Source organism: Somniosus microcephalus, chromosome 16, assembly GCF_052327205.1.
Source record: "Somniosus microcephalus isolate GS21.2 chromosome 16, FLI_Smic_1.0, whole genome shotgun sequence".
Classification (NCBI taxonomy): domain Eukaryota; kingdom Metazoa; phylum Chordata; class Chondrichthyes; order Squaliformes; family Somniosidae; genus Somniosus; species Somniosus microcephalus.
This window is the reverse complement of record NC_141002.1, coordinates 92,618,677-92,641,489: the sequence shown is the minus strand read 5'-3', so window position 1 is coordinate 92,641,489 and position 22,813 is coordinate 92,618,677. Positions and strand designations below refer to the sequence as shown.

Sequence of the window (22,813 nt, the reverse complement as noted above, 5' to 3'; positions counted from 1 at the left end):
GTTGTCATTATGACAAATATTTATTGAAGTCACTTTGTGCCATTTACAAAAGAGCAAAAGGAAAGAGAAGGGGCTGGGGTGATTATAGCTGATGTCAAACTGCAAATTTCTGCTTCACAGTTTTAATAAAATGCATTGAAGTCCTCAGTTGCACCAGCCAGGTTATTCTGCCCTATTGTGCACTACAGACTCCGCCCGAAACATGAGCACTGAGAGTACCACTTGCTCGTGAGTGAGCAGGGATACCCCAGGGCTCGGGAAGCTGCCGTTCCCGGTCTATGTCTTGGTACAAACCTGATTGCACGCACATTGCACTGACATCGTGGCACTTCATCTGGCTTCAGTGGGAGTGCTCGAGTTGATTGAGGGTACTTCCATGTGGATCATGATACACACATAGTATAATAGTGGTCTTAACTGTTGTGTGTCAGGTCTGGGTCTGTTGCAGACTAATTGATAGACATTGATTGTTATAATTAGTCAACAACTCATTATCGTTGTATCAGGCGACTACCAGGATGGTAGAATGCGAACTAGATGGCATTGGAGTGCTTGACGTCTTTCATCGTGCATTTATATAATGTCTTCTCACTTTCTCAGGATGCCCCAAGTAGGGAATTCAGGAGAAAGTTTACCCAGAGAGTGGTGAGAATGTGGAACTCGTTACCACAAGGAGTAGTTGAGGCAAATAGCATGGATGCATTTAAGGGGAGGCTAGATAAGCATATGAGGGCGAAGGGAATAGAGGGTTATGTTGATAGTTAGATGAGGAAGGGTGGGAGGAGGCTCGAGTAGGGCATAAACGCCGGCATGGACTAGTTGGGCCGAATGGCCTGTTTCTGTGCTGTATATCCCGTGTAATCCTGTGTAACCAATGTCAGCACGGAACAAAAAAGTAGAAATTTCAGATGCCAGAGATCTGAAACAAGAACAGAAATGTAAGAAATTGGAAAATAGGATTTACATGAATGAGCTTTTCAAAGTGTGGTCACTGTTGTAATGTAGGGAAATGCAGCAGTCAATTTGCACACAGCAAGCTCCCACAAAGAACAATGTGCTCATGACCAGGTCATCCGCTTTAGCGATGTTGGTTGAAAAATAGATATTGGCCGGGACACCAGGGATAACCCCCCTGCTCTTCTTTGAAATAGTGCTGTGGGATTTTTTACGTCCACCTGAGAGAGCAGACGGGGCCTCGGTTTAATGTCTCATCTGAAAGACGGCACCTCTGACCGTGCCGCACTCCCTCAGCACTGCACTGGAGTGTCGGCCTAGATTTATGTGCTCAAGTCTCTGGAGTGGGACTTGAATCCACAACCTTCTGACTCCAGAGGCGACCCTATACTCTGCCATGTACAGGAAACTTTCTGGTATCCGGCACTGACGGGACCGAGCTGGCGCCGTACCACCAAAACTGCCGTAGAAACCAGCGCTAATGTTAAAACAGACGGAGCTTTTGAGCTCCGTGTGAATCAACAAACCCTGTTGCTTAGCAACAGCTTCAAAACAGTCGGCCGCAGCTTAAAAGCGTCTCTGCAGCTAAGCAACAGCTTCAGCTAGACCTTGCAGAGCCTGACTGGGGGGGAAAAAAAAAAGCAACGAGAAGTAAAAAAACTTATAGGAAACGGCTCCTGAATTTTGCCGGTAGATAGAGCTTTCCGGACATTTAACCTCCGGTTAAACGAAAGTTTCCTGTATAGTGCTAGTAGAACTGAATGTGATACCAACAGTGTCTAAATGGGCTGAATGGCCTCCTTCTGTGCTGTACTATTCTATGAAAACAAAAATTAAAAATCTCCTCATAACTATAGTTTGCCATTCCTGGCGCCGTCCTGGTGAATCTACGCTGTACGCTCTCTATGGCCTTAACGTTCATCGTATAATGTGGTACCCATAACTGCATACCGTAATGTAACTGTTCTAACATATTTTGTACAAAATTAATTTCTTTACTCTTGTACTCTGCTTCTGTTTATAAATCTCAAGATGCTCTTGGCCTTTTTTTTATGGCTTTATCAGTCTTCCCTCGCACTGTCGGGGAATGATGTATTGAATCCCTGGGTCTCTGTTCATCCACACTCTCTTCAGTATCTTTCTCTCTATATTCCCATTCCTTGCATTTCCCCATTAAATCACATCTTCCACCTGTCTTCCTGAAATCTGTTACACTCCTCACTGTTTGCCAACATTTTTGTGTCATCAGCAAACTTTGAAATTGTCTTCCTTTACCCAAGTCAAAGTCATCCATCTGCACCAAGAGCAAAGGACTGACCCTCATTTTCTTTTTCTCTTTTTTTCTTTCTTTTTCTCTGTCTCGCACTCTCTCTCTCTCTCTCTCTCTCTCTCTTGCATTCTGTTTTGTGTGCACTCGCGCTCTCTCTTACTTGCTCTTTCGCTCCCCGCTTACTCTCCCACCCGCAATCTTTCCCACCGCACCCCCACCCCAGGCTCGTGTTATCTCCTGTGTACGCACACGCATGCTCTATCACTTTGTCAGTCCTGCTCATTCTCGTGTTCACTCTCCCGCGCTCTCTTTCACGATATTTTTTCTCGCTCGCTCGCAAACTCTCACAGGCTCCCTTTTTCATTCACGTGTGCTCTCTTTCTTGCATTCATGCTCTCTTACATGTGTGTGTGATCTCTCTCTCTCTCTCTCTCTCTCTCCCTCCCCCCCCCCCTCCCCCATGCATTCTGTCTTGTGCCCGCTTGCCCCTCTCTCCCTCTGTCTCTCTCTCCCCCCCCTCCCCCTCCCCCATGCATTCTGTCTCGTGCACGCGCCCTAGTGCCCGCTTGCTCTTGCGTGCGCTGCCTCTCTCCTGCTTTCCCTTTCGGGCTTTTGATTTCTTACTCGCTCATCCGTGTGCTCGCTCTCTTTTCTCTTTCTTGCTCTGTCTTGTGTGCGCGTTCTCTCTCAATTGCTCACTTTCTCGTGCCGGCTATCTCTTGCTTGCTTGTTTGTTGCTCTCTCTTGCATGCATGCTCATTTTCTCTCTCGGTGCACACTTGCACTTTCTCTCGCATGCTTGCACTCTTTTTCTGCTGTGCCCTCGCTCATGTTCTTTCCTGCAACCTGGCTCCTCTTCTCGCTCACTCTCGGTCACTCACGCGCTCTCGTCCCCTTTCTCTCTCGCTTGCTTTCTTACTCCTGAATCCATCTTCAATTTAATTTTTTAAATGCTGCACAGATCGCAGGGTCTTCACCTGTACTAATGTAATGGGGCAAAATTGATTTACAAAATGATGCCAGAACTGAGCGATTATACCCATCGGGAAAGACTGAACAGGCGGGGGCTCTTTTCTCTAGAAAAGAGAAGGCTGAGGGGTGACCTGATAGAGGCCTTTAAAATTATGAAGGGGTTTGATCGGGTAGACATGGGGGGGGGGGGAGTCCAAAACTAAGGACCATAAATATAAATTAGTCAACAATAAATATAATGGGGAATTCAGGAGAAACTTCTTTACCCAGAGAGCGGTGAGAATGTGGAACTCGCTACCACAGGGAGTGGTTGAGGTGAATAGTATAGATGCATTTAAGGGGAGGCTAGATAAACACATGGGGGAGAAAGGAATAGAAGGATATGTTGACAGGGTGAGATGAAATAGGGTGGGAGGAGGCTCGTGTGGAGCATAAACACCGGCACGGACCAGTTGGGCCGAATGGCCTGTTTCTGTGCTGCGCATTCTTTGTAACGTATAGCACATGCTCAACCCCCTGTACACCACCAGCATCATCGTGAATACTCTTGTTGTAAGCTCGACCATACCATTATATAGGGACATTGTTCTGTCTCTGTAGATTCCCTGTTTTCTGTATGAACTTTGAACCCAAAGGCACTCCCCACCCCAGGGAACTGCATTATAGCCGTTCTTTGGTTATGATGAAAAGCAGTGAAAAGGCAAGTTTCCCGCCGTATCCTGTTTGTGCTTAATGAGTCCCCGAGCTGGATTTTATGAGTGCCAGATGATTATAATTGGAATCATACAGCACAGAAGGAGGCCGTTCGACCCACCGTGCCTGTGTCGGCTCTTTGAAAGAGCTCTCCAATTAGTCCCACTCCCCCCTAGCCCTTTCCCCCCCTAGCCCTGGTACAAAGCTAAAGGCTGGGATTTGATAACGGTTACCTATTTGAATTCCAGTAACATTTTTGTAACTTCTCAATTCTGCGCTTATGAATAAAACACAGTTTTTGCACAATTATAATTCTTGCGTTGGATCACCTACGTACTTCTAATAAGCAAATTGTGGCTTCGTATATTTACTGCTAACAACAGCAAAATAAAAGGTGAAAGCATAATAAAGGACGTGTCTGACTTTAGTCGTCTCTTGCCACCATTAAACCAATAAAACGTCACATTTTATTACCTATTTTCTGTTTGTCAGCGCTTTCTAAAGAAGGTGGTTTATTGCAAGGGATTTTCAACAGCCCTGCACAAGAGTAGATAGGAGAGCAAGAATGCTTTAAAAACTAGACCCTGCAAAATGGAAGGCAACGTTCCACATTCTCTTCACTGACTGCTTCAGATAAAAATGCCCAGTATATCAAGGGCACCCACAGTAAAAATACCATTCATCACTGTCGAAACACATTGAACAATAGTCAATTCTGATGGTTGATAGGGCAGGTTTTCCTAAACGTGCACTGTTCGGGGCGGCGGGGGGGGGAGCAATTTGTATGGGGCACACTGGAGTTGCATGCTGCTGGTGCCATCTGAACTTGCCCACTATCTTCCTGTAGATAGCAAAATACTGCGGATGCTTGACATCCGAAATAACAACAGAAAATGCTGGAAAAACTCAGCAGGCCAGGCAACATCCGTGGAGAGAGAAACACAGTTAACGTTTCAGGTCGAAACCCTTCGTCAGGACTGGTGACTACCTGAAGGGTTTCGACCCGAAACGTTGACTCTATTTCTCTCTCCATGGATGTTGCCTGGCCTGCTGAGTTTTCCAGCATTTTCTGTTGCTATCTTCCAATAGACCTTTGTTGGAATTCTGTCTCTCTAACCTCCTCCAGCCCTACGACCCTCCCAGATCTCTGCGGTCCTCCAATTCTGGCCTCTTGCGCATCCACTATTTTAATCGCTCGACCGTTGTGCCTTTCAGCTGCCTCGGCCCTAAGCTCTGGAATTCCAACCCTAAACCCCTCTCTGCCTCTCTCTCCTCCTTAAAACCTCCCTCTTTGACCCAGCATCTCTTTTTGTGGCTCGGTGTCAAATTTTGTCTGATAACGCTCCTGTGAAGCACCTTGGGACGTTGTACTACGTTGAAAGCGCTATTTAAATGCAAGTTGTTGTTGATGCAATTAGTAAATATTTTTATGAATGCTGCTTTTTCTAAGAATCAAAAATATATTTTTTTATTTTTAGCTATGGTTGGTAGTGACAACCAGGAGGCCATCAACACGCCAGCGACACCGAACACCAAGCAGAACAGACCTCTGAATGAACTCTCTCTCAGGTAGGAAATATTACATGACCGAATCATTTATAATGTAGTTTTAAAAAAAAAAAAACGAATCAAATGTATAATAAAAACAGAAAACGCTGGAGACACTCAGCAGGTCAGGCAGTGTCTGCGGCGAGAGAAACAGAGTTAACGTGCAGGATTTTCATTGGGCCGTGGAGGCGGGATTGGAGGCGTGTGGGGGGTTTAAATTTGCGAAATCAGGGGGCGCGAACCCAACCCGCCTCCATGCCAGTTTCAAAGGAGGCGGATACACGACCTGTGCTGGGAGCCGCCTCCCCGAGGCGGGAAGGGGATTAGTGCCAATTAACTGCCTGTTAACAGGTAGTTAACGGGCAGTTTTTAGCCTAATCCCTATTTTTATTCCTGAAGTGTGGGATTCCAGATGGCTCCAAACCACGGCAAGTTAGCGAGGCGGACCGTCGGGCTGAAGTGCTTGGAGGGTTCAAGATGTCGGTGTTCAGGTGAGTGATGGGTGCATGAGTGCAGCGGTAAGTGTGTTTGGTGTGTGTAAAGTGTTTAAAGAAGTTTTACTAACCTTTACTTACCTTTACAGCCTTCCTTCCTTCAAGTCTCGGGAGTCCCTCATCTCACCGGCACAGAAAGCAGAATGGCCGCGAGCTGTCAAAAGTTGCAGCATTCAACTTTCTGTTCTGGAGAGATCTCTAAATCAGCCTGAGAGGAAGGAATTAACTTGAAGTACAGATTGTCAGTGTTTGACCGCTTCAAAGAGCTGTCAAACGCTGATATTTCATCTGTCAAAAGCTCTTGACAGATGAAATGTCAATCTGTGACGTCACCTGTTGCCGGGTGGCCCTTAATTGGCCTGCTGAGCCCACTGGGCGCACTTAACAAGGTCAATCAAGTGAAAATCGAGTGGGTTGGCCACAACTTGATGGAGGCGGGACTACAACCCCAAAAGTTGTAGTCACGCCTCCGGTATCAAAATCCAGCCCCTCGTTTCAGGTCGATGCCCTTTCGTCAGAACCGGAAAAAGTTAGAGATGTAACAGGTTTTTAAGCAAGTGCAGGGGCAGGGAAAGGGGGGCGGGGAGGAATAAACAAAAGGGACGGTCTGTGATAGGATGGAAGGCAGGAGAGATTAAATGACAAAAGGGGTTTATCTTCAAGCATCTTTGTTTTGCATTTTAAGCCAATTTTAAATAAATGCCGATTACTAACGTAATGGAAGTTTAAATTTCAGTTCAAGATGAGACTCGTCACTGAATAAGTTTCTACCTTTTTTGCTGGTGATCCTATGACGATATTGTGGTGGAAACTCTTATCTCTAATGGGCAGCACCGTCTGACGACAACTGTTACAATAGCAGGGACATCATGGCACTTACCCTTTTTAGCACTTGCTGCCTTGAGACCCATGAATTACATCTGTGCGCAGCTCGCGACCAGCAGTGTCGGTCTGCACATGCCAAGGCAGTGTTGTTCTTTCTCTCCATTGCTATGGAAACTGTTGTCCGCGGTACCAGGCTATTCCCCTCGGGAAGCCCCATTGATCTTAAAAGAAAAAGACTCCTTAATGTGATAACGCACACAGCTCTTTCATTACGCACAAATGATTGCGAGCTCTAAATGTCCGTGGCGGATGAAGCCGTCGCTTTGTAGCAGCAGCTTATGTTTGCCATGCAGTGCGCAGTATAAAATTCAAAATCCTAGAGCGGCCTTTTCATTTCGTGTTATTAATTTTAAAAAACTTGATAGATAGTACTTCAAATGTTTTTCATTTAATATTTATAATATTGTGTGTGCAATGTAACAGGGGCTGCCATGGGACAAAGTGTATTGCTAAAAGTCTATGTAAGCACATTTTAGCTATGAGGAAAGATTGGATAGGCTGAGGTTGTTTTCTTTGGAACAGAGGAGGCTGAGGGGAGATTTAATTGAGGTGTGTAAAATTATGAGGGGCCTGGATAGAGTGGACAGGAAGGACCTATTTCCCTTAGCAGAAAGGTCAATAACCAGGGGGCATAGATTTAAAGTAATTGGCAGAAGGATTAGAGAGGAGTTGAGGAGAAATTCTTTCACCCAGAGGGTGGTGGGGGTCTGGAACTCGCTGCCTGAAAGGGTGGTCGAGGCAGAAACCCTCATCGCATTTAAAAGGTACTGGGATGTGCACTTGAAGTGCTGTAACCTGCAAGAACTGGAAAGTGGGATTAGGCTGGATTGCTCTTTCTCGGCCGGCACAGACACGATGGGCCGAATGGCCTCCTTCTGTGCCGTAAATTTCTATGATTCTATGAAGTGATAGTGGAAGATATTTCCAAGCGAGGCTCTTTGTGCAGAAGTCATTTAATAATCAGGATCTACACGCCCATAAAAGGGCACAGCTGGCTCAGTGCTTCTGTGAGCTTGAACTTGGTTCATGGGCCTTTCCTCTGAACACTACCTATTCTTTACTTTCACAAGGCAGAGGAGGGGCCCACACGGGGGGGGGAACAAGGCAAGAAGTGGGGGCGGGGAGGGGAAAAAGAGGTGCAGGAGATCTGAAATAGAAATTATTTTACTTCATGAATCTTAGTTTTTTATTCTTCCTCTGTTTTCTTGTCTTGTTCTGTGTGTGGACCTGCCCTGCCTGTCCCTTTTTCACCGTGTTAACCCCCACCCGTGCCTTTGTTATCTCCACACTCGACTATTCCAATGCTCTCCTGGCCTCCCACCTTGCACCCCCCCCCCCCCCCCCCCCCCCCCCCCCCCCCCCCCCCCCCCGTAAACTTGAGATCATCCAAAACTCGGCTGCCCATGTCCTAACTCGCACCAAGACCAGTTCACCCATCACCCCCTGTGCTCGCTGATCTACATTGGCTCCCGGTTCACAAACATCTCGATTTAAAAATTTTCACCCTTGTTGTCCCATGGCCTCACCCCTCCCTATCACTGTAACCCCCTCCAGCCCTACAACCCTCCGAGATCTCTGCGCTTCTCCAATTCTGGCCTCTCGCGCATCCCCGATTTCCATCGCTCCACCATTGGCGGCCGTGCCTTCAGCTGCCTGGGCCCTAAGCTCTGGAATTCCCTCCCTAAGCCTCCTGTCTCTCTCTCTCTCTCTCTCTCTCTCTCTCACCTCCTTTAATATGCTCCTTAGAACCAACCTCTTTGACACCTGTCCTAATATCTCCTTATGTGGCTCAGTGTCGAATTTTGTTTGATAATCGCCCCTGTGAAGCGCCTTGGGATGTTTTGCTACGTTAAAGGCACTATATAAATACAAGTTGTGTTTTTTGGCTATTTGCTTGTTCTTTTAAAACTCTGCATTGCATCTGTACTGTATTATCATCCTAAGTTCCCTGCTTTTCTATTAATCAGTTTGCAGGACATTCAAGCTCATTAAATAGTATTTACAGCACAGAAACAGGCTATTCGGCCCAACTGGCCCGTGCCAGTGTTTATGCTCCACACGAGCCTCCTCCCACCCCTCTTCATCTCACCCCATCAACATATCCTTCTATTCCTTTCTCCCTCATGTGCTTATCTAGCATTCCCTCTTTGGATTTGCATATCTGATATTTCTCACCCTACTAAAATGCTTCTCTTTCAGTTTTCCGTTCTGATGGAGGGATAGACCCAAAGCATTGACCCGTCTTTTCTTGGTATAGCTGCTGACTGACCGGCTGTCTATTTCCACCGTTTTCTATTATTGTTTCAGATTTCTTGGCATTTGGAATTGCATTTGGCTGGTTAATATCTTTAATATAATTTTACGAGTTCAGTTGAGGATTTTTGGGGGGTCAACCAGGACAGACTGCCATCGCTGCGGAAGAAAGCATTCTTCCTGGTTGTAGCACCCAGCATCAAACATTCCTTAAGCCAGGTGTTGCATGACACAAGTCATAAGAATTCGGAGCAGGAGTAGGCCATTCGGCCCCTCGAGCCTGCTCCGCCATTCAATAAGATCATGGCTGATCTTCGACCTCAACTCCACTTTCCCGCCCGATCCCCATATCCCTTGATTCCCTTAGTGCCCAAAAATCTATCGATCTCAGCCTTGAATATACTCAACGACTGAGCACCCACAGCCCTCTCTCTGGGATAGAGAATTCCAAAGGTTCACCACCCTCTGAGTGAAGAAATCTCTCCTCATCCTCATCAAAGCAAGATGTTCAGGATTACCCATGTTCCTATGGGAAGATGGCAAATTAGGGCCAGGTATTCTTATCTGCCTTCCTTTCTTCCCATGCATCCCCACAGAGACGAGTGTAAGGATGCCACCAAAATTAAATAGAATAAGACAACAGGAGGCAGAAATGTTCATCACATTTAAAAAGCACTTGGATAGGCACTTGAAGTGCCGTAACCTACAGGGCTACGGTTCAGATTCAGATTCAGATTCAGATTAGATTTATTTGCCATATGTAACAAGTACAATGGAATGCTTGTTCCCCGTAGGGACGCGTCAGCTATACATACAGCGCCGCGTTCAGAGTCAATACAATGGCTTCCCGTGGCAGTGGGAGCACGATGTCCCTCAGCCGCTCCGTCCTCCTCTTCACCGCGGCCTCCTCCTCACTGTTGCCGGCTCCACGTGTGGTGGCCTGCTTCTCCCGCTCTGGCCACCATGCCCGGCTCCCCTCCTCCCATCCGGACTGCGAGTTACCCGAAATGGAGCTGCCGGCCGACGTGCTGCAGCTTGTCGTGAGTCTGCTGCTGCTGCTCGTTGCGCTGCGCTCCTCTGCCCGACTCACCAAACACATCGTCGGGATGTGAATGCTCCAATGCGGGCTCCTCTTCACCGTCGCCGGCTCCACGCTCCACGGCCCGGGGCCTACTTCTCTCTCTTCACGGGTCGGCCTCTGGCCGCCATGCTCGGCTCCCCTCCTCCCAGTCGGAATTCCTTCCTGCCGAGGAGCTGCCGGCCGATGTGCTCCAGCGGGTCGGCTTGGCTGGATAGCACTTTTTTGGCCGGCACGGACACGATGGGCCGAATGGCCTCCCTCTGAGCCGTAAACTTCTATGATGATTCTTCTATGATTCTGTCAATCAATGATTATAGCATGACTGTCCCATTCCCCTCCCCCCCCCGCCCCCAGCTTGAGTTTTAAGAGCCCGACGATTGCAGGAAGAATATACAGATTTAGGTGTCAGCCGTGGCTCGGTGGGTAGCACTCTCGCTTCTTAAGTCAGAAGGTTGTGGGTCCAAGTCCCACCTCAGATACTCGAGCACGTAACCTATACTGATACCTTCAGTGCAGTGCTGAGGGAGTGCTGCACTGTCAGAGGTGCCGTCTTTCGGATGAGATGTTAAACCGAGGCCCCGTCGGCTCTCTCAGGTGAACGTAAAAGATCCCATGGCACTAATTCGAAGAAGAGCAGGGCAGTATTTATCCCTAAACCAACATAACAAAAACAGATTATCTGGTCATTATCACATTGCTGTTTGTGGGTGCTTGCTGTGCGCAAATTGGCTGCCGCGTTTCCTACATTACAACCGTGACTACACTTCAAAAGTACTTCATTGGCTGTAAATAACTTTGGGACATCGTGAAAGGGGCTGTAAAAATGCGTGTCTTTCTTTTTCCCCTTACTCGCTCAGTACTCTGGGATAAATGCCATCTATTTCTGGGGACTTATTTGTTTTGATTCCCTCTTAGTCTCTAAGACTGCCATCTCATATACATCAAAGTCATTGGTTTTACTTCGGCTAGTTCCTTTGTCTGGGAGACCACGTTGCTCATGTCCCCCTTGTGAATGAAGGGGAGGAAGTAATCATTCAGAATGTTTTTTATTTTCTGATCACCTTCTGTTTCAGGCCCTCTTGCATCTTTCCGAGTTTTCACATCTTCTCTGACTGCCCTCTTACTGTCGTAGTACTGAAAGGATTTTATAGTTTGTGCTTAGCCACTACTGAGATACCTTTCCTTTACGCCTCTGATCACCCTTTTAGTGTATTTCTTCATTCCACTTAACCCCATCCCCTTCCAACAGGATTTACAGAAGTAATTTGCCTCTTTATTTGTTTGTTAAACCATTTAAGGTGATGTTTCTGCAGTCTGGGCTTGTTGGTTTTAGGAGTATATTTATCTTGTGTGCTTGGCATTATACCTTTAAAGGTGTTCTAGTTTATACCTTTAAAGGTGTTCTAGTTTATACCTTTAAAGGTGTTCTAGTTTATACCTTTAAAGGTGTTCTAGTTCTCTTCTACTGAAGTACCGTTGAGCAACCAACCCCAATTCATTTGCTTTAGTTGTTTCATAATTTCTTCGTATTTAGCCCTTTGGAAGTTAGACATATTCCTGGTCTTTGGAATATCTGATTCCCAGATCATGTTGAATTTGATCATTCTGTGGTGCAATCCTCCAGGGATGTTACGTCCTCCCTTTCCTGTACAGTGTCTGGGTCATTTACAAATACCACGGCAGGATGAGCGCTGCCTCTCATGATTTCTTTGACGCATTGGTTCATGAAGCAGTCATGCAATACATTTGCCCACACTGACTCTCAACCATTTGGGTTTTGCCAGTTTATACTTGGTTGATTGAAGTCTCAGTCTTGCCAACCCCTTGAATGATACCCAGAGTGATCATCAGTCTTGGGCGTCGCTGGCAAGGCCAGCATTTCTTGCCCATCCCTAGTTGCCCTCGAGAAGGTGGTGGTGAGCCACCTTCTTGTACTGCTGCAGTCTGTGCCATGTGTAGTGTATGTGCCTTTAAGAGCCCCAGGTGTGCTGTAATGCCGGTAATTGCCACTCGGGCTATATAAGCCTGTATATTGTGTATATCCGTTAGAACCCCCCCCCCCCCGACTTTGCTTAGTAAATACCTATGAACCAACTCCTGTCTTCAGTGTCTTTATCAACACACGGACACTACAGTGGCGATGAAGTGGAAACGGACTTGCCTGCAATTCGGCAGCACCTCAAGGACATCGATTCCTCGGGCGTCCAGAAGACTCAAGGAAGTGAGAGAAGCTGTGGTTTCACCAGCTGGCCAAACTGGTGGCAGGTACTGCGCTAATCCTTCCTGGGCATCCGGCTGGGGCTCCAGCGGCTGGCTCGACAGCTGAGACAGGCAGCGAAATCGGAGGCAAGCAATAACGGACTGGGAGGGAGCACTCGGGAGACGGCCGGCGCGGCAAGCGGGTCAGCGTTCAGACCTGGAGAGAAACTCCGGCGGAAACGAGTCTCCGACAGTAAATGAAAGAAAAAGAGCGGAGACCGCAGTAAACAGCGTTGTCATCGGCAGCAGCGGCGGGAAAGCGCGGGAAGTGCCATATCTTTGCTGCAGAAAAAAAAAAGCACGGGAAGCGCCATATCTTTTCTGAAATGCCTAAGTCTGGCAATATTGATGCTTTTGATAGCGAAATAGAGGATTGGACCACATACGTGGAAAGAGTAGAGGTATATTGCACTGCAAATGGAATAGAAGATGAAAAAAAAGCTTCAGTATTTCTGAACTTAATGGGCGCAAAGGCATATGGGCTGTTACGAAATTTAATCACTCCAGCCAAACCAAAGGACAAGAATTTTAAAGAAATTGTTGATACCCTGCAGGAGCACTTAAACCCAACACCGCTGCTGATAGCGGAACGATTCAAGTTCTTCGAGAAATCAACACAAGAATGAAAGTAACGCTGATTACCTAACCGAATTAAGAAAGCTATCAAAGTACTGCCAATTCGGGGCAGGACTATCAGATTATCTTCGAGACAAATTCGTTTGCGGTCTCTTAAGTAAAGGAACACAAAAAAGGCTGCTTTCTGAAAAAGATTTAACATTGGACAAAGCTTTCAGTATGGCTGTATCATACAAAGCAGCAGCAAGAGGAGCTGCAGAGATACAACAAAAGACACAGGACTTCGGCACCCATGAAATGACACAGGGTTTCGAAAGATGTTATCGCTGCGGCAGATCCACCCATAACCAGAGGGACTGCTGGTTCAAGGACAAAGCATGCAGGCAATGCGGAAAGATTGGACACATTGCACGGGTATGCCGATCTGGACAAAATAAATCCACAGACAGGGAAAAAAAAAAAATCAATAAAGAAAAGTACAGGAAGGTACAAATGATGACGGACAGTAGCTCCGAAGACCAGAAGAGCGATAACGACTTCGAAAACAAGAGATTAAGCTGTCTCAAATTATATAATGTACTTGCCAAAGATGATTACCAAACCATTTGGGTTACCCTCACGATAGCAGGGTCCCCAATTAAAATGGAGCTAGATACAGGATCGGCTCTAACCGTAATAAATCAACGGGATTACGAGAGGCTATTTTCGCATATACCTCTAAAAGACACATCCATTATCTTAAAAACATATACAGGGCAGAAAGTATACCCCAAAGGAAAAATAAGGGTGTCTGTTGTATACAACGGCAAAGAAATACAAAAGTTGTATTTATACATTCTACAAGATGGTGGTCCACCGTTGTTGGGACGTGAATGGATCAGAAAGATACGTTTAGACTGGCACTCCATTCAGGCACTGACGGTGACCAGTAAGAAAAAAAACAATGATGACACCATACCTGAACGATTAAAAGACATCTTGGCCAACGCCAAAGAAGTGTTTCAAGAGAAACTAGGAACCTTGAAAGGCATCACCGCCTCAATAAAAGTGGAAGATGCAGCAATTCCCAAATTTTTTAAGGCAAGACCGGTGCCATACGCAATACGTCCAGCAGTCGAGGCAGAGCTGGAGAATTTGGAAAAAGCAGGCGTATTATCCAAAATAGATTGGAGCGAGTGGGCAACACCCATCGTTCCAGTCATGAAAAAAGCATTGAATAAAGATAAATCTGAAGAACCGAGAAAAATTCGCATCTGTGGAGACTTCAAGGTGACTGTAAACCCGGTCCTTCACACTACAGTATCCTCTTCCGAGGATAGAAGATATTTTCGCCTCACTATCCGGAGGGAAACGTTTCACCAAAATTGACTTGGCACAGGCATATCTACAGATGGAGGTTGAGGAGGCCTCTTAAAAAGTATCTCACGATAAACACACACAAAGGCCTGTACCAGTACAATCGACTGGTTTTTGGAGTAGCATCAGCTCCAGCTATCTGGCAAAGAGCTATGGAGCAAGTCCTGCAAGGGATTCCGGGGACTCAATGCTACCTAGACGACATCCTTGTAACAGGAGAAAACGACAACGAGCACCTTGCCAATTTGGAGCAGGTGCTCACTAGGCTGAAAGAACGGGGCCTACGAGCGAATCGCCACAAGTGCGAATTTTTCCAAAATCAGATATCATATTGTGGCCACATAATTAATAATGAAGGGTTGCATAAGTCACCTGAAAAAATTGAAGCGGTCATAAAAGCCCCAGCACCTGAAAATGTTTCACAATTAAGGTCGTTCCTGGGATTAATAAATTACTATCATAAATTTTTACCGAACTTATCAACTCTTCTACACCCTCTTAATGAACTGCTACAAACAGGAGTAATTTGGAAATGGAACGAAGACTGTAAACGTGCCTTCCATAAATGCAAAGACTTAATCACATCCGAAGAAGTTTTGGCTCATTACAACCCATCACTGCCAATCAGACTGGCGTGCGATGCATCCCCTTACGGCATAGGAGCAGTATTATCCCATAAGTTCCCTGATGGCTCAGAACGGCCGATAGCTTTTGCGTCACGCTCATTAAACTCAGCTGAGCGTAACTATGCCCAAATCGACAGGGAAGCACTCAGCCTGGTATGGGGAGTGAAGAAATTCAACCATTACCTACACGGCAAAAATTTACCTTGTTGACTGACCATCAACCCCTCATCTCCATATTCAACCCTAAAAAAGGTGTTCCCATTATGACAGCACAAAGGCTACAGAGGTGGTCCCTTTTTCTAGGGGCACACCAATACAACATAGAATACAAAGGATCAAAACAGCATGGGAATGCTGACGGTTTATCGCGCCTACCGTTGCCAACGGTAGAAGAGGCACCTATAGTAGACCCAGTAGAGATGTTCCACTCTACCATAGTGGAATGTCTACCAGTAACAAATTCTGCCATTGAAAGGGAGACGAGAAATGACCCGACTCTCTCTCGGGTCTACGATTTAACAGTGAAGGGATGGCCAGCACATGGCGAACCACTGTTGCCAGCATTCTCGCAAAGAAGAGAACAGCTGTCAGTGTGCCGAGGAACCTTGATGTGTGGATCCAGAGTGGTAATTCCACCCAAACTCCAGGATAAAGTGCTAAAGGAGCTTCACGAGGGGCATCTGGGTGGAGTGAAAATGAAGAACCTAGCTAGGCCGTTTGTATGGTGGCCAGGTATCGATGGAGACATCGAAGAAATGACCAAGAGCTGCCTAGGATGCCAGAAGGTCCAAAACGCTCCGCCACAAGCCCCTCTACATCCATGGGAGTGGCCCTCATCTCCCTGGCAAAGGGTGCACATCGACTTTGCTGGTCCATTTATGGACTCAATGTTCTTAATCGCGGTTGATGCACACTCCAAATGGCCGGAGGTAATAAAGATGTCCTCCATCACCACGGAAAAAACCATCACAGTATTAAGGACCATATTTGCCAGGAATGGGCTGCCGGAACAGATATGTTCTGATAATGGACCGCAATTTGTGTCCGAAGAATTCAGAAAGTTCTTAAAAAAACAATGGGGTTAAGCACTACACGTCCGCCCCATACCATCCCGCCACCAATGGATTGGCTGAAAGGTTTGTCCAGACCTTCAAGAAGGCCATAAAGGCCATGGGTGATGAAGACATAAAACTTCAGCACAAGGTGGATAACTTCTTATTCGCATACAGGAATGCAACACATATGGTTACCAACCAAACTCCCGCCATGATGTTCTTCAATAGAAACCTAAGATGCTGGCTGGATTTGGTCAAGCCCAACATCAGAAGGGACGTGGAGAACCAGCAGTTTCAAGGCATGAATGAAAGGCCAACTAGAACCTTTCAGATAGGTCAACAAGTTTTGGCCCGGGACTACCGTACCGAGAAATGGCAGCCTGGAACTATCTGCACACGACTAGGACCACTGATGTATACCGTGGACATCGGAGAAAGCATAATAAGGCGCCATGCTGACCAAATCATAAAGTCACCCGAAAAGGGACAACCTACACCACAACTCTATACATCTAACGATGAAGTAGAGATACCCATATCTACCTCCGATCCGGTAATACTGGAACCCGATGAACCCGACACTGGCATTCAAGCCGAATCAGCCTTGCCAGAAGAACCTACTACACCACCAGAAACTACAACACCCCCGAGGCGTTATCCGGACCGAGTCAGGAAGCCTCCTGAGAGACTGACTTATAATTAATTAACTACAGCAACGTATATTATTTTGCTTATAACATATAATTAATAATTACTTAAAATATGATGTACTGGTTAGCTAAAAGGGGAGGAATTGTAGTGTGTGCCTTCAAGAGCCCCAGGTGTGCTGTAATGCCGGTAATTGCCACTCGGGCTATATAAGCCTGTATATTGTGTATATCTGTTAGAACCCCCCCCCCCCCCCCCCCCAGACTTTGCTTAGTAAATACCTATGAACCAACTCCTGTCTTCAGTGTCTTTATCAACACACAGACACTACACCGTGAAAGTACTCCCACAGTGCTGTTGGGTAGGGAGCTCCAGGGTTTTGACCCAGCGACGATGAAGGAACAGCGATACACTTCCAAGTCAGAATGGTGTGTGACTTAGAGGAGAACTTGGAGGTGATGGTGTTCCCATGCACCTGCTGCCCTTGTTTTTCTAGGCGGTAGAGGTCGCAGGTTTGGGAAGTGCTGCCGAAGAAGCCTTGGCGAGTTGCTGCAGTGCATCCTGTGGATAGGGCACACTGATATTGAAGAACTCCTTGTAGAGAATAACGCAAGCAATTCTCATTGAAAAGTTTAAAATTCTTAAGGGGCTTGACCGGGTAGATGCAGGGAGGATGTTTCCCCTGGCTGGGGAGTCTAGAATCAGGGGTCACAGTCTCTGAATAAGGGGTCGGCCATTTAGGACTGAGATGAGAAATTTCTTCACTCAGAGGGTGGCAAATCTTTGGAATTCTCTACCCCAGAGGGCTGTGGAGGCTCAGTCGTTGAGTATATTCAAGACAGAGAGCGATAGATTTTTGGATACTAAAGGAATTAAGGGATACGGGGATAGTGCAGGAAGGTAGAGTTGAGCCATGATCTTACTGAATGGCGGAGCAGGCTCGAAGGACCAAGTGGCCTACTCCTATTTCTTATGTTCTTAAGCAAGGAAGCTCAAGCATCATTCAACCTCATGAGAGTGTACATTTTAATTTGAAAGCAGCATACTCCGATTTCTTAATCAAGGCATCTTTAAGAACATGTGGAAGGTGATAAGGGCGGGGGGGGGGGGGGGTGCGGGGGGGAAATCTTCTGTCAACAATGGTGAAAAACCTTCAATGGGAAACAAAAGCTCAGGTTTACAAGTCCTTTCAGAAAACATTCTGTCAGTCTTGCCACCAAGAAAGAAACAATTAAGAAAATTAACAGCATCAAAAAACAGCGAGGGTGGTAAGTAGAACGAAAGCTGTGACCAATAAGTACCACATTTCAGGTCTCGGCTTCTTCCATGATCCGTGCAGTTGATAACAAGGTAGCTGTAACCTGATGCCTGTAACCCTTGGATAATGAGGTTCTGTGCTCAGTCCCGTATATGGTTTCACACGACTTTTATCGCCGTAAGTGGAGCCATTTCAATCTGAAAAGTAGCCGGCGTCTATACAGTAATCCAAGTTAAGAGGACTTGGGTTTCTTTCAATACCATAATGTGAAGCATTGACTTAGCTTTCAGATACCTCAGCATGAAAAGTACATGTCGTTTTAATTTGGATTCAGGTTACCTGCTATTATGGTCTGTGCTCCCTAACTTAAATGGTCCTCGTGAAATCATGTGTGGAAAACCTTGTCTTGCCTGATTGCTGTTTCCCATTTAACTATGTTCAGAAAGAATTTTGTTTATCGGCTAACTCAACAATGTAATAAAAAAAACAGAACAAGGGGACGTAACCTTAAAATTAGAGCCAGGCCGTTCAGGGGTGATGTCAGGAAGCACTTCTTCACACAAAGGGTAGTGGAAATCGGGAAATCCCTCCCCACAAAAAGCTGTTGAGGCCGGGGGGTCAATAGAAAATGTCAAAACTGAGATTGATAGATTTTTGTTAGGTAAGGGTGTTTACCACACTACAACCGTGACTACACTTCAAAAAGTACTTAATTGGCTGTAAAGCGCTTTGGGATGTCCGGTGGTCGTGAAAGGCGCTATAGAAATGCAAGGCTTTCTTTTTAAGGGATACGGAACCAAGGCAGGTAAATGGAGTTAAAATACAGATCAGCCATGAATGACAGAACAGGCTCGAGGGGCTGAATGGCCCCCTCCTGTTCCCATGTTCCTTGCTGTGCAGATTCATCTAAATTGACTAGCCTATTTGTCACCTTTTAGGAAAACTGCAGCATATTCAGGGGAGCCACATTCCAGACTGAAGCACTCTGCCTCTTTCCCTATCTCTGACTTGAAGAATCTGAAGCTCTCCGATAAATGTAATGAGGAGCGTTTGTTATCTACGCCCCCCAATGCCCGCCCACTGCCAGTCCCTCCGAAGGAAACAACAGCCACTGACCCTGTACCGAGAGCAAATCCTTACAGCTCGGCATCGATGGGACAGTTAGCAGCCAATCCGTATACCTGCCACAGAAATGCCAAGGAACATCAATCTGATACAAGTGACTCCAACCCAGAACCAGCCAAGAAGATAACCGGTCAATTCAAGCAAAAGGAATCGGAGCTTCATCTGTATATTATTTCTATGTCTTCTCTGATATTTCTCCATTTAAAAAGTGCGTGGAATAATTATATGATTGTAAGTACAAGCGAGGGCCCACTCTTTGTTGCTCTGTGTGAGTCATGTTCATCTTGGTTCATCTTGTCTTTTTTAATGTTCTCTGCAGCACTCAACACTGATGCAGGACCCAGCTTATGCAAGAGTAAGTGCCCCATTATCTCCGGCTCGAGGTCCAAAAGCACACAGGTAACTTCCTCCCCCCGCCCCCCACTTCTTGAGTTTAAAAAAAAAAAGAACAAAAAAGCAAGAATGTTGGAGATCTGTAAGATGCTGGAAATGTACATTCTAATGGTGTGTAGGAGTAAGTTAGTGAGTTCGGAGTCGGCTGGGTCGAGGGTGTGTGTGTAGGTGCGGTTTATTGGTGTGTCGGTGTGGGGCCGGGTCGGTGGGGTGGGGTGCGGGTCAGTGGGGTGGGGCCAGGTTGGTGGAATGGGGTGGAGGTCTGGTCGGTGGGGGCGGGTGCGGGTCAGTGGGGGGGGCGGGGCCAGGTCAGTGGGGGGTCGGGTCAGTGGGGGGCGCGGGTCGGTGGGATGGGGGGTCGGGTCAGTGGGGGGTCGGGTCAGTGGGGGGCGCGGGTCGGTGGGATGGGGGGTCGGGTCAGTGGGGTGGGGGTCGGGTCAGGTGGGGGCGGGTGCGGGTCGGTGGGGGGGCGGGGCCAGGTCAGTGGGGGGCGCGGGTCGGTGGGGGGTCGGGTCAGTGGGGTGGGGGTCGGGTCAGTGGGGGGCGCGGGTCGGTGGGGGGCGGGGCCAGGTCAGTGGGGGGTCGGGTCAGTGGGGGGCGCGGGTCGGTGGGATGGGGGGTCGGGTCAGTGGGGGGCGCGGGTCAGTGGGGTGGGGGTCGGGTCAGTGGGGTGTGCCCCGTTACTCGGTTGTTTTTTTTGTTCCCATTCCCCTTTCCTATTCTAAATCCAATATTCAGGTTCCAATCCGTTCCATTTCAATCCAGTCTAAAAGTGAAAGATAGGTTAACGATTCAGCTGGGACCCTTCATCACCACTTTTACTTCAACTCTAGTTTGTCGAAGCCTGAACGAACCCATTATCAAATTATCATTCTCTGCGCGTCTTTCGCTGTGTCTGTAAAAATTGCGTAGTAAGCACAGACTTGGCTTTGAAACGTATTACTGCACTAAATGCAATATAATATTGTGGCATTGAATTTGGGAGTTTTCTCAAGTCTTTTCTATCACCCTAGCTTAAAATACAAATTAAAGCTTAACATCTGAATTTATAATAGTGTAGTAACATTAACTGCTGTTGTGATACGACAACTGCAGAAATGTACACATGCCAATGAGCTGATCAAAGGCAGGTGTTTAACGGGATAAAGCCACGGGAGGTGGTGCTGTGGCGATGGTGTAGTGGGAGAGAATAGAGGCTATCACGGGAGAGACTAAAGGCTAATGGGATGCTGGCCTTTATATCTAGAGGACTAGAGTACAAGGGGGTAGAAGTTATGCTGCAGCGACACAAAGCCCTGGTTAGACCACACCTGGAGCACTGGGAGCAGTTCTGGGCACCACACCTTAGGAAGGATATACTGGCCTTGGAGGGAGTGCAGCGCAGGTTTACCAGAATGATACCCGGACTCCAAGGGTTAAATTACGAGGAGAGATTACACAAACTAGGGTTGTATTCCCTGGAATTTAGAAGGTTAAAGGGTGATCTGATCGAAGTTTTCAAGATATTAAGGGGAACAGATAGGGTAGACAGAGAGAAACTATTTCCGCTGGTTGGGGATTCTAGGACTAGGGGTGCATGGTCTAAAAATTAGAGCCAGGTCTTTCAGGAGTGAAATTAGGAAACACTTCTACACACAAAGGGTGGTAGAAGTTTGGAACTCTCTTCCGCAAACGGCAACTGATGCTGGATCAATTGTTAATTTTAAATCTGAGATTGATAGCTTTTTGTTAACCAAAGGTATTAAGGGATATGGGGCAAAGGCGGGTATGTGGAGTTAGGTCGTAGATCAGCCACGATCTCACTGAATGGCGGAGCAGGCTCAAGGGGCTGAATGGCCTCCTCCTGTTCCTATGTTCCAATGAGGCACAGCCACTGGACCATACATCACATTGATGGAGAAGGATAGAGCTGAATGTTTGGCCCGTAGGTTTTCAGATTTCAGTCCATGAGGGAATCCCAGGGGTCATCAGATTTTTACTTATTTCTTTAACCAGAGTTGTGTATTTTTGGGGATTAGTTAATTTACAAAGTTAACTTGTTAGTGTCGTTCTGTTGCTGCGTACTAATATATTTTTTTAAACGAAGGGAAAAGTAGGGAAGGGTTGAGAACCAGAGGACACAGATTTAAGGTGATTGGCAGAAGAACCAACGGTGACATGAGGGAAAACTTTTACGCAGCGAGTGGTTAAGATCTGGAATGCACTGCCTGAAAGGGTGGTGGAGGCAGATTCAATTGTGGCTTTCAAAAGGGAATTGGATAAGTACCTGAAGGAAAACAAATTGCAGGGCTACGGGGAAAGGGCGGGGGAGTGGGACTAGCTGAAGTGCTCTTGCAGAGAGCCGGCACAGGCTCGACGGGCCGAATGGCCTCCTTCTGTGCTGTAACCATTCTATGATTCTAACACATTTCTTCAGTGGTAGCACTGTTTTCTTTTGGGTAATTGTTTTTTGAAAGTCAAACTCAGAATCCCAAGGACGATGTCAATATTTGCAGGGTGACCCCACTGAGAAAGGTTTGACCGGTTAGAGGGTTAAATTATGAGGACAGGTTGCATAAACTTGGCTTGTATTCCCTTGAGCATAGAAGATTGAGGGGTGATCTGATCGAGGTGTTTAAAATGTTAAACGGATTCGATAGGGTAGATACTGAGAAACTATTTCCTCTGGTGGGAGAATCAAAAACGAGGGGACATAATATTAAAATTCTTAGGCAGTCCCTCGGAACTGAGGATGACTTGCTTCCACATTAAAAATGAGCTCGCATGTGGCTGATTAGTCCAATGCGGGACCTACAGTCTCTGTAGGTCCCGCATTGAAATTGGAGCCAGGCCAATTCAGGCGACACAAAGCTGGGTGGGAGGGTAAGCTGTGAGGAGGATGTCGTGAAACTCCAGTACGATTTGGACAGGTTGGGTGATTGGGCAGAAACATGGCAAATGCACTATAATGTGGATAAATGTGAGGTTATCCACTTTGGTGGGAAAAACAGGAAGGCAGATTATTATTTGAATGGCAATAGATTGGGAGAAGGGGAAGTGCAAAGAGACCTGGGTGTCCTTGTGCACCAGTCGCTGAAGGTAAGCATGCAGGTGCAGCAGGCGGTTAAGAAGGCAAATGGTATGTTGGCCTTCGTAGCAAGAGGGTTCGAGTACAGGAACAAGGATGTCTTGCTGCAGCTGTACAGGGCCTTGGTGAGACCAGATCTTGAGTACTGTGTGCAGTTTTAGTCACTTTACCTGAGGAAGGATGTTCTTGCCATGGAGGAGTGCAGCGAAGATTCATCAGGCTGATACCTGGGATGGCAGGAATGACGTACGAGGAGAGATTGTGTCGATTGGGCTTATACTCACTGGAGTTTAGAAGATT

At 46.8% G+C, this 22,813-nt stretch overlaps 1 protein-coding gene across 1 annotated transcript in view; it reads left to right on the top strand.

The window, feature by feature from the left end:
- The window catches only part of c16h12orf56 (chromosome 16 C12orf56 homolog), a 93,678-nt gene that overhangs the window by 24,149 nt on the left and 46,716 nt on the right, over positions 1–22,813 (top strand). The window contains exons 3-5 of the mRNA XM_086009437.1: positions 5,368–5,458; positions 18,867–19,284; positions 19,373–19,452. Of these exons, the coding sequence (XP_085865563.1) occupies positions 5,368–5,458; positions 18,867–19,284; positions 19,373–19,452 (589 nt within the window). The remainder of the gene's footprint in view (positions 1–5,367; positions 5,459–18,866; positions 19,285–19,372; positions 19,453–22,813) is intronic.